A 12,737-nucleotide genomic window follows, 5' to 3' on the forward strand; every position below is an offset into this window, starting at 1 on the left:
AATGTGGATATCTGCATTCCCAACTGCACTTCTCAGAATGACTTGTGTCAAAACATCAAAGATGTGTACAAAGATTGAGGATGTTTATCACAGTAGTGTTTAGGATGGTAAATGAAAATAACTCAATCGTCTAACCATAGGAAATACTAACTAAGGATTATGTTAATGTATGATGACATATATAACCATTGAAAATAACGTAAATTGTTTAATGATGTGGGAGATGGTTCCCAAAATATTGTTTAGTTTCAAAAGATTATAGAACAATTTATGTAATGTGATTCTATTTATATAAAAACAGTTACACTGAAACTCCTGCATAAGAAAAAGGATTCAAAGTTAATACACTAAAGTGTTAACACTGATGAGCTCTAGGAGGAGGGACTATGGATGATTTTTGTTTTTGTGTAATTTGCTTTTTCTGTTTGTCATCTTTATAAAAGTAATCATTGGACATAGATTCACAATCAAACTTACTTCCAACGTGCCTTCTCTTATTTATCCTTCACCTTCTCCCATACACCTTTTTTTTCTTTTTTTTGAACACAAAAGGTAGAGTTCTTTGCACACAGTTCTGCATCCTGGTTCCTTTCTGTTGCTGCTATTGTTCCATCTAGCAGTGTATGTTTGAAGGCTGCATCAGTGCACAAAGAATTTCCTCATTCTTTTTTATGGCTGCATAATATCATAATATTCTATTGCATGGATAAATCGGAATTCATTTTAACCAGTCTCCTGTTGGTGGACATTTAGGTTATTTCCTTTTTTTTTCTTTTTCTATTTTTTTTTTTTTTGTGGTGTAAAAAAACCCAGCGCTACAATCAAGAAAATCACATGAAGCATTTTGCACTTCTCTGAGATTATTAATAGGATGTGGTCATCCCAGGCTGACTCACTGTTCTCTTTACCCAGGACCTCTCAGCCAGGTTGGTGGGCATCCAGTCCCAGAAGGCTCAGTTCCTTATCACCTTCAAGACCATGGAGGAAATCTGGAAGTTTTCCACCTACTTGAACTTAGGTATGACATGGAGCAGGTGGGTGGAGGAGAACCTACATCTTGGTTCAGCCAATTTGTAAGGGCTTGACATTAGGGAATTGGTCTGGCTCTGATAATTAAAAGAGGTAGAGCCCTGACACGGATGGTTAACTTTTGAAATATCACAAACTGCCTGGAACTAAATCTAAAGCAAATATTAACTATTACTCTCAAATGCTATGTGCAACATTACTTTGTTTTCAGGGAGAGACTACTTTCTTCAATAATCAATCCATTGGTAAACTGTTCTTGGTGATCACTAAATTTGGAGGACTGGGAGAGATGCAGAATGATGGTTTAAAAAAAAAAAGGAACCAGTCTTGAGTCAGATCAAAGTAGCTGCTCAAAATAGTACAGTTGTGGATACTTTAGCCCATGTTTTTGGAAAAGAGTCAAAGAAAGAGATGGGGGAGTTATCTGCTAAAGGGGACTCGGATTGCAGGGTTTTCTAGGAAGTGACCTTGTGTAGGGGTGGAGGGTCAAGATAGCTCTTGGTTAGAGGGTAGAACTTCTCTCATGGTTATGTTGATTTTCTGCTCACCACACTGTGCATCTCCTTCCACGATCATTTAGAGACCCGTCTTCAATTCAAAGTGTGCTCCATGGACCAGCAGCATCGGCATCATGCGGATCTTGTTAGAAAAGTAGAAACCCAGGGCGCCTGGGTGGCTCAGTCGTTAAGCGTCTGCCTTCGGCTTGGGTCATGGTCCCAGGATCGAGTCCCACGTTGGGGTCCCTGCTCAGCGGGAAGCCTGCTTCTCCCTCTCCCACTCCCCCTGCTTGTGTTCCTGCTCTCGCTGTCTCGGTCAAATAAATAAATAAAATCTTAAAAAAAAAAAAAGTAGAAACCCAGGCCCCATCCCAGATCTACTGAACCAGTATCTGTATTTTAATAAGATCCCCAGGTGATTTGTGTACACCTTAAAGTACAAGAAGCACATGAGGCCTAAGTAGATAGAACAGAGTCAGAGTGGAAAGAAACAGGTTTTTGCATCTTAAGAAAGAGGAAGTCAAAAGAAGCAAAATGTTAACACGAATAATTCACATTTGTAGGCATGTTTGAAATACTATCCATAATTGCAATTTGCTTAGTGTCTAGTCTGGTTTTAACAAGGGAGAACATGCTGGGCATGAATGATGGAGAGAATCAGAGAAGGGATGGTAAAGTGAATCCCGACTCCTTTGTGGGTCGTGGACACCACCCTCCACCCCAGCCACTGCTTCGTCAAGGGTACAGGAATTTGAACCTCAAGTCAGGAAAACTTTAAGGCGGGGGGGACCAGGACCCCCAGAGTCCAAATTAGAATCTTGGAAATTCCTCTATGGACGTATTAGAAAAAGGTAATTAGATTTGGTCATCTCATTATGCATTTATGGAGACCCATAATGTGCTGAAAGGAGTAAATGTCCTTTAAAAATGACTTGTGTTTCCCAACAGATGCTGAGAAGAATCAGTTCACTCTAGAAATTTTCTAGCTACCTCTCTATGCTCTTCTAATTCCAGTTAAATGGGATCAGGTTGGGGACGAAGGTCTGGGACGGAACTTCAGAAAGGAGCTTTCTCACCATTTTCTGTGCTCAGCTAATGGCAGAAATCGGTTGTTAAGGAATCATGTTGGCTTGACCTCTTAGGCTATGTGTCTGCATGTCTGGAACATCTCCTCTTTGACCATAAGTACTGGCTCAACTGCAGATTGGTGGAAGATACAGAGATCCAAGTGTCAGTGGATGAGAAACACCTGGAAACAATATACCTGGGACTCCTGATACAGGAAGGTGAGCATGGAGGAGGGGTGGGATGGGTTTTTATCTGGATATTTATTATCAGAGCCCCTGAAATAATTAGGATACAAAGGGAGGCAAAAAAAAAAATTTCAAAGGTGAGAATATTCATAAATGACCCCATCTGTTACAATATTACTCCAAACATCTCTCTCAGTTCCACACTGATATCACATGAACAGCTATGTTTGTCAGTCTCACTGATTGATGTGAGAACCCCTTGGGGAGTTTTTAGAAGATGCCCATGCTAGGGCTCATTGGGGCCAATTGACTCTCCAGCGATAGGGGCCAGGCTTTGATATTTTTTGAAAGTTGCCCAGGCAATGCTAACGTGCATTCAGGAGTAAGAATTGCTTTTTAAAATATATGGTATAATTTGATTGTGAAATAAAATTGCAAATCTTGCAAAACCTGCAAGATTTCCTGAGATGGAGTCAAACGGTTTTGGGGAACTTCTTGGAGCATAGGCCAATCTATTTACAAGGAAGGATCCAATCTGGGCTACAACCAACCAGCTAATGACCGATGACATCACCGGCACATTGAAAGAGCCAGATTTGCATAGAATATTTTGCAAAAGGATTCTGTTTATGGTCACGTTGCACAAATCACAATTGAAGGAAAGAATTTCATACTGTGCTACTCTAAAATCTAGTTGGAGAAATTATATTCACCCATATCAACTAAATTTATTCTTTGTTTTGGCCCTAAGATTAAGCAGAAGGTTGCAGTTGTAACCCAAGTTCTGTTAAATACATTTTTGTTAAGTTTTGTTTCATTTTTTTTTCAAGGTGAAGCCCCAATTAAACCTTATTCTCACAAACTACTCTGAGTTTATGGTGTCTAATTTAAGTGAATTCCCGCCCTGTGGGTTTTTTTCCCCTGGTCTAGTTTTTCTGGGATCACAAAGACTTTCTGTGGTGCCTCTCCCTTGGCCGCGTCCTTTACTCCCAGGATGAAAAGTAGTTGGGCTTCTGGTTAGAAACGTTACACTGTGTGATAATCCCTTTCCACCTACTGCTACTCCTTGGAGGGGCTTTTCTTATTATCTACAGGCCACTTCTTCTGCAGAGCCATGAGCTCCGTGGCTCAGCCAGCTGAGAAGGAAGGGGAGTATTTGACGCTTTGCAAGAAGGAGTTAATCTCCGTGAAGATAGTTGAAGGCGAATCCGAGTGGGAGGGCGTGTCCTTGGTGACGGGTCAGCGGGGACTGGTGCCCCTGTCAGCTCTGGAACCTCTGCCGCTCCCTTTCCACCAGTGAGTAGCCAACTGCATCTTGGGCGTGGGTCCCAGAGCAGACTGAGGTCTGAACAGAACAGAGTAGATAGGCTTGCAAATATGGACATCTACAGTGCTAGGGAGGGAAAAAATCTGGGTGTGTGCGTGCGTGTGTGTGTGTGTTTTGTCTTTTGTTATTTATTTATTCATTCATTCATTCATTCATTCATTTATTTATTTTTAAAGATTTCATCCATTTTTTTGACAGAGAGAGACACAGCGAGACAGGGAACACAAGCAGGGGGAGTGGGAGAGGGAGAAGCAGGCTTCCTGCGGAGCAGGGAGCCCGATGTGGGGCTCGATCCCAGGACACTGGGATCATGACCTGAGCCGAAGGCAGATGCTTAACGACTGAGCCACCCAGGTGCCCCTATTTATTTATTTTTTTTAACAGTCAAAATTTGCACAATGTGGTGAAATCGGAGACAACTCAAAATTTCAGATGGACATTGTACCCAAGAGGAAACCTACTGCCTGGTCTTCAAATGCAGTGTTTCTCAATATGGGGACTGGGGACCATTTGTATCAGAATCACCTGGGATTTATTGCAAGTTCAGCTCGCCTGGCCATCCTCAGACTCTTTTGGGATTAGATTCAGGAATTTGCATTTTATATAAGCTCCCCTTGAATATAAGGGGATGTATTCCATACTTAAGTTTGAGAATCTGGGCCTGAAGGTTTTGTAAACTCAAACATCCAGAGTGCCAATACACATGATCCCAGGCTGTGGACCCTGTGGTTGGCTCTGGCAGAGAATCTGACAGTGAGAATTGGAAAGAGAGCCTTTGTTAGTTATTTAACCGGCAAACTAATTCAGAGCCAGAAAACATCCTAGGCCTGCTGAACTCCTCTCCTTTTCACAGCGCCTGATACAAAGTAAGTTCTCAATAAATGTTTGCCATTGTTATAATAGGAGTACTAACCATGATACTTATGATCATTGCCATTGTTGTTATTTTAATGAACTATTCTGCTCGCTGCTGTCATTTTTTGAAATCGTGTTTGCAAACCCCATGTTTCCATTGGCAGATGGTTCCTAAAGAATTATCCAGGAAGCTGTGGCCTTTCCAGGAAGAGGGATTGGACAGGCTCCTATCAGATTGGTATGGCTGAGTTGAAGACAGTATTGTCAGGAAGATAATACTGCCCTGCCTCCTAATTTTATCTGCAAGTTTGGAGTCAGTTGATGTGAATTCCTGCTTAGCCTCTGCTGCTGGCTGGACGTGGAGAAGCCAGTTGCTGTCTATAACATGGGTTTCTTCCTTTGAGAGGAGAGGTCTCAATCCAGGGCTGTTGGTACAAATGCTCACTGTGGCAGACAAAACACACAGATTCACGAGAGCCTGGGGGGGAAGAGGTTAACGAATGGTGGGGACCATGGGGATTTAATGATATATCTGGTGACTAAAAAGCCCAATGTGGGCCACATGGGGCCTGCAGTTGCCTGTTTTCAATCTCAGGTCAAAACGTTTTCAATTTCCCTTAAACTTTTGTGAAATTGTTCTTGAATTTAGGAAGAGTAAGAATGCCTGGCACATGATGGAAATACTCAGTAAATATTTGTTGAATAAATAAATGAAATATGTATATAATAGTATGTACTATGTAAACATGCATATATTTTAGGGAATCTCTGTGTGAATGTGTATGTTTGTATGTACCCATGCACATACATACATATACACATGTATCTACTGGAAATGAACTTTAATGTTTTCTAGTACCTAGAACATATATTCCTTTCATCTTCATCCTTAGAGCCCCTCCCACCACCAACAAGCCTAGCCCAAGTGCAATTTTGTAAGCTGTGAGCCCAAATAACACTTTTTAAAAAAGAAATAGACGTAGGGGCCCCTGGGTGGCTCAGTCTGTTGAGCGTCCGACTCTTAGTTTTGGCTCTGGTCATGATCTCAGGGTCCTGAGATCGAGGCCTGTGTTGGGCTCTGTGCTCAGCTGGGAGCCTGCCTGAGATTCTCTCTCTCCCTCTGTCCCTCCCCCTGCTCACTCACTCTCTATCTCTCTAAAATAAATAGATTAATTAAAAAAAAAAAAGAAATGGAGGGAATTATGGAATGCAGACATTAAAGCTAATCAGTTAACTGACCATAAATAAGATTTTTGGCTATCTGAGGCAGTATAAGCATTCCTTGGAATTATGAACACAGGGCTGTGAATTTCTCGGTTCAAATACTGGCTCCACACCTTAAAACCAGTGTGCCCTCGGCCAATTCATGAGCTCTCACTACGCTACAAGTTTCTCATGAGTAAAATGTTACCATAAAACTGACTTTGGATGCCATGAAAAATCAATTAAATGATGTCTGAAAATCACTCAGTACAGTTTTTTCACACTGCAAGTATTTAACACACTAAAGATCCTATTAGCCTACAAAGTGGTGGGAATTTCTGCTCTTGAGGACACAGTCAATAGAAACTTGATCGAAAACGTCAGGGGGAAAAAGCAAGCCAGTAGCTGTAGCAGAGAAGCTAAAGCAAACATGGAAACCAAGACACATAAAAGCCGCTCTCTCTAGCAAAGCAGCATTAGTGGAAAGAAGGGTTAACCAGCAGTTGGTTAACCGAGCTCCTTGAACAAATCACAGAACTTCCACCTTTTAACCTATAAAAAGGGGAGTCTATTGGTTGCTCTACCTAACTTTAGGACTCTTGGAAAGATCTGAGAAAACAGGCTTACATGGACTTTGTAAACTGGACAGCACAGAGCTCATAAATATGTCATTACTATATCTTAGCTGGGCTACTCATCAAGCTGAGCAATGACCATAGTCAGAAGGGGAGTCTTCCAAATCCCTCTGAGGCCGGAGCAGTTTTCTGTTTACCAGTAATGGGAGGCTAACATTTTCTGAAGGTTGATTAGGTACGAGGTATGGTGCACTTAATCTCTTTGACTTTTCCTAATATCTATGAGACAAGTATTCTTACTATTCCCATTTTACAGTTGGGGAGACTGAGGGTCATAGCCAAAGGATCTGGAAGGAAATGGAGAGATCCCATAATGTTTCTCACCCGGGTCTGTGGATTTGTGCTAACCATGATGAAGTATTTACATGATAATGGCAAATCAGACACAGTAAGGCAATATAGTAAGCTTTCCAGTTTTCCATGAGTGAACTTTATTCAGTTTTAGGTATTCTGAGATATTTCCTCCATTTGTTAAAACATCCTTTCTTTTGTAAAGTGATGGTGAAAGTGGATGGTAGTTCCTTTCTTTGAATGTCCTAGTTTGGCAAAATTAAAAGTCAGTTACCCTGTGTCATTCCTGCCAATTTCTTTTTTTGGGGGGGGGAATGATGTTATTGGTCCTCGAAATTCTAAATTCTGGGGACCCTTCATTTCGTATTACACCAAGAGCAGTTTCTGCCTTATTTGGTTGACGTGGATGTTATTTCTCCACAGGTCGAGGAAAATGTAAGGCCTGGAAGGAATATGAGAGTGAAGAAAAGGATGAGCTGAATTTTAACCGGGGAGAAAGCATTGAGATCATCGGCTTTGTCATACCTGGGCTTCAGTGGTTCATTGGGAAGTCAACGCGCTCAGGAGAAGTGGGCTTTGTTCCCACCAGGAGCATAGATCCTGAGTCGTATTCCCCAATGTGAGTATGGCAGAAGGGCCCTCTGGGATGTCCTGGAGTGGGCCACCTTCCCCGTCTCTCTGGGGTAGGCATCCTGCATGGGGATAGGAAACAGGACGAAGCCTGGGCCCAGAAAGTACCAGAGGGAACACAGAGTTGGCTGCTAGCACAGAGACACTGGGAAAATGTGGCCCCAGGATTGTCCAAGGCCCTGCACACGCAGACTAGAATGTCTACCCTTGTGCAAAAGAGCCACCGAGGAGAGTGGATCACGGTCAGAAGCTCCCTTTAAGCCCTGCCCTTTGTAGGCGGAGGAGACAAGGTCATTTTCCCTACACAGAAATGTGGGAACTCAAGTGACTCTAAAGGAGGAAGAGCGATAGCCGAGTCCCTAGAAGATTATGAAGTGAACGGGAGTTTATAAGCAGGAAAATGATGTCAGGAGAACTTTCATGAAATAGGCAATATTTGAGTTCAACTTTGTAGGATGCAAGATATTTCAACAGATGGAAATGGGGAAAAGCGATCACAGGTAGGAAAGTGAGGGGCTGTGTGAGGAATAACTAGTGTTGGTTGAGAGGCAGGTTACCAGGAAGGCATTGGTGCGGCAAAGGTCAGTGGGACCGTGACGTGGCAGAGAATGCCAACTCAGCCACTGAGTATCTCTGAGCAAGAGTGACGAACGATGAGACTGGAACCCTGGCTTTAAGTGAGGCATGCAAGGACAGGGGAGAACCTAGAGGCAGGAGACCAGTGAGAAGACCAAGGCTGACACTTGGGAAGGGGTGGGGGAATGGGAGAAGAGGACACAGCTGAGGACCAATCAACAGGAATTTAGAGATTCCAGGAGCTTCACAAATATGGATGCCCATGTTCTGCCTCCAGAGTTTCTATCTCATTGGTGTGGGTGGGGCCTGGCGGCCATGGTTACGAAAGCTCCCCAGGTGGGGCTAATGGGCAGCCAAGGTGGACGTTAAATCTAGGGTTCTTTTTCCGCCATACAGTTCTGCAGCTGATGTCTGGTAAGAGGGGGAAAGAATAAAGAGACAGAGATTTGGGAGGAAGAGCAATTTACAGAGCAGAGGAAGAAAGAATGTAGCAAAGGAGATAAAGGAACAAAGGAGCTGCATGAGAGGAAGGAAAGGAGTTGGGTGGGGGGGACAGTTAACACTGTTGCAGACTGCAGAGAGGTAAAGCAGGGCTGCCTGCTGAAAGGCCTTTGGGATTGGCCACTGGGAGGTCACTGGTCAGTGAGAGGTCAGTGGCAATTGGGAGGTACCTGGTCATCAGGAGGCAGAGTAGCTTAGTAATCAGACTTCCAGAGTCAGACTGCCTGAAAGGCATTTACGGCCATGGAAGCACGTTATGTGTCTCCATTAGCTGACCAGCTTAACGACTTTGGGCATGTTAACTGGTCTCTCTATGCCTCAGGTTTCTCATCTGTAAAATGCATACGATATTAGTATTTGCCCATAGGATTGTCAGGAGTTGACATGAGCTAACACATGTAAAGCACTCAGAATGGTGTCTGGCTCCATGTGTGTGTGTATTTGCATTAACTCTTCCTATAGCTGTTCCTGCCATGGGTGGTAATCTTTGAGAGGCAGTTTTAATTGGACATTGGGTGCAGGTGTCAGATTTCATAAACTATATTCGGACTTCTGTACCTCATACCGTGCCCCAAATCGCAACAACTTATACTGCTAAATTAATTTGATTATCATATTTTAGCCGGCTTAGTTGTAGGGGATACACTCTCGCCATGAAGAACACCACCCCTTGTATTGAAGTGGGGGCATGAGAACTTCTCCTTATTTCTACAGTGTCTTCTGTGGGACCCCATCACCAGAGACTGCACATTGCATAGGGAAGGGGAGAGTGAGCCAGGAGACGGGGAGAGGTGGAAGAAGGAGGGGAGAGAGGAACTGGCTCATTGCCTCCACCCAGCACTCTCTAGATCACGGACCTCCCCAAATACAGCAATGAGAGAAAAAGCCCACAAGCCACCTGGCCACAAGCACAGCCAGGGTGTGGAGTCCTGGGAATCATCCTGTGTGCTATGCAGGCGGTCTGGCCACTGGGTGTCACTCTTAGTCCGTGTTCACTTGGTATAAGGCTTCTGAAGACGGTCCTGCATTTGCTGGTCTCCATCCTCTTCCCACAGGCTCCTTCCCTGTGCTAGTTAGTATATTTCTCCTTAAAGTGTATTCATTGATTGATTGATTCATTCACTAATCATTCATTCATTTACTCATCCATCCATCCATCCATCTATCCATCCATCCATCCATCTGTATTTATTTAACCAAATCGGCAGTATATTGAGAGTGAAATTTCTCAGAAGTTGTTTTGTGAGTCAGATTTAGTCTGTGCCTCTGACACATGGGAAAGGGATCCCGTTTTTCCACGGCAGCAAAGTTGTGGGTTTCCTTTTATTTACAGCTCATATTTCAACACCAGCTAAAACTTGGGGCAGGCATTCTGTCTGATAGACATGGTATTTGTTTTGGCCAGAGTGCCTTTAGAGATTTAAGAGTTGCTGATGGTGACAGAATGCCACACCTTTCCTTTCCTTGGGTTTTATGCTTTTAAAAAGTATTTGATATGTGTGTATTTGTGTGTGTGTTGAGGGGAAAAATGTCTTTAGATATAACTGAAGACCCCCATTACTCCTTCCTTCTTTGATCCTGTGATCCTGATTCTTACCCCAGGGGCAGACTCTAGTTGAAGCTGATATGTATCTTCCCAGTCATCATTCTGATTGATACATTTTAGAAATGGGTATTTGTGAAAAAACACACAAGAGTTTTGCATATTTAAAAATGTATATACATTTTTTTTTTCTGTAACTGGCCCCTTTTTTTCAGTTGATATGGTAAATTTAGGATTTATTCACATTGTGTTAGATATGGTTCATTTTAGTAAAGTGGTATTTAAAGGAAATTTATATATTTAAATGTGTAAATTAAAAAAATAAGCAAGGTTGAAAAATTAATGCACTCAATACCAGGAAAAAGAACACTGGAGATAAGCCAGCATTTCATAGTATTAGAAATTTGAAAAATTCTGTTTCCTATATCCCTTTTTTTATTCTTCATGTTGTTTATCTCTGTCCTCTTGATAATTCCATTTCTTGTGGCATCTATTTTTGCTGATAAGGAGTTTGCTTTAGTCTCATAGACATTTCTTTGCAGGTAGGCAGCTTTTTTTTTTAAAGTTTTTCTTACTGATGATATATCTAGTTGTGATATATTCTGTTACATATTATCTCAAGGTGTCCACTGTGTATCTTTTAGTAGTTATTTTAGTGGAGATCTGTGAGTTTTAACTACTCTCAGTCTTTACTCCTTGTTTGTCTTAAATATACTTAAAAGATACTTGTGAATGATAATTTAGCTAAGTGTAGAATAACCTTCAAAGTGGAGGGGAAAATAACTATTAGTATAAAATTTCAAATCTGTTTTGCCAGGATTTTGTCCATTTCATTAATCCTTAGAGAAAAACAATTTTTCTTATGTTGACCATCTTTATTGTTTCATTGTTTTCTATTTCACTAATTTCATATTTATCTTTATTATTTTCTTCTACTTTGTTTTTATTTTGTTGAGTTATGCCCTTATCCTTTCTGTTTAACTTTTTCATCCTGTAAATTGAACTATCAAGTGATAGATTATTGAACCCCAAAAGAAGGATCAGGAGAAATAGAAAACACAAAGAGAAGGATAAGCCTAAAGAAATGGAAGTCATGTTGAAAATGATATTATTTTTATTCATTTTGCTTAGGATGTGGTGTACTTCTTCAGTTTGAAGACTCATGTCTTTCTTCAGTTCTGGAAAATTCTCAGTCATTCTCCCTTTGAATATTTGCCTCTCTCTCATTCTTTTTAGTCTCTCTTCTGGAATTCCTAATAGAGGTATGTTGGACTTGCCAGTCTTGCCTAATCAGTTCTTTTATATTTTTCATCTTTTTGTCCCTCTAGGTGCATTCTGGGTGATTTCCTCCAAACAGTCTGAGTTTCACTAATTCTCTCCTCTGCTGTGACTCAACCTGCTGCTGAACTCACTCATGTAGTTCTAAGTGTCCATGCCTTTATCTTCATTTCTAGAATTTCTATTTTGCTATTTTCCACATATACTTATTTTTGCTCACCAGGTTCCATATTTTCCCTGTGGCTTCTAGTCAGTCTTTCATGTCATCATTTTAACCATGATTATTATAAGTTAATCTTTAGATTGTTGTTATTTCTAGTTCTTGTAGTGTTGATTTACCTATTTGTGCACCTGCTGGTATTCATTGTCAGTGGTTGCCTTTCTTGTGTTCGTAGTTTTGGTCATGTGAACGAATTTTCAACATTTTACTTTTTCTTATTTAAATTTTTGAAGAAGATTTATTTATTGAGAGAGAGAGAGTGTGCGTATGTGCAAGTGTGTGTGTGCACGTGTGAGGAGGGGCAGAGGGAGAGAAACTCAAGCAGATTCCCCACTGGGCGTGAGCCCGATTCAGGGCTCAATTCCATGACCCATGAGATCATGACCTACCCGAAATCACGAGTTGGATGCTTAACCGACTGAGCCACCTGGCTGCCCCGAATTTTCAACAAAGATGCCCTGCCCTGACTTTCAAAGACAGTATTTGCATGAAGCCTCGACTGAAGAAAACATCCCAGTAGAGCAGTTCTGGCCTTTGTTTTCCCTGGAAATTTAGGAACTTAGTGGTCCAGGGCTGGTTTTTTAATGTGAAGTTCTTTGATTGTACTTATACTGTACAGTGTAATTTAGAGCCCACACCTTCTAATGGTGTAAGTCCAGGTGTTTGATTTTTTTTTTCCGGGGACGCAGACAAATGGAAAATGTGTCGTTGGTAGGTGAGTTTTCGATCTCCTCTTCACAGAAGCTGCAGTTCTTGCTGACGTCAGGCTGTAGGGAGCTCAGTTCAGCTTCCCTGCTTCACATAGACCCAAAGTCCCATGTCCTGTCCCTGGGTGGCATTACAGGGTGAGCCCCAGCTCTGAGGGCCAGGGTCCCAGCTGAGAACTGCAACCCCCCCTC

The 12,737-nt window shown here is 41.9% G+C and overlaps 1 protein-coding gene across 1 annotated transcript in view; it reads left to right on the forward strand.

Annotated features, from left to right (window-relative positions):
- Positions 1-12,737, forward strand: part of SH3TC2 (SH3 domain and tetratricopeptide repeats 2) — a 50,865-nt gene that overhangs the window by 15,773 nt on the left and 22,355 nt on the right. The window contains exons 4-8 of the mRNA XM_021696974.1: positions 913-1,018; positions 2,669-2,812; positions 3,874-4,075; positions 5,126-5,199; positions 7,514-7,709. Of these exons, the coding sequence (XP_021552649.1) occupies positions 913-1,018; positions 2,669-2,812; positions 3,874-4,075; positions 5,126-5,199; positions 7,514-7,709 (722 nt within the window). The remainder of the gene's footprint in view (positions 1-912; positions 1,019-2,668; positions 2,813-3,873; positions 4,076-5,125; positions 5,200-7,513; positions 7,710-12,737) is intronic.

Source organism: Neomonachus schauinslandi, chromosome 7 (genome assembly GCF_002201575.2).
Source record: "Neomonachus schauinslandi chromosome 7, ASM220157v2, whole genome shotgun sequence".
NCBI classification, from domain to species: Eukaryota; Metazoa; Chordata; class Mammalia; order Carnivora; family Phocidae; genus Neomonachus; species Neomonachus schauinslandi.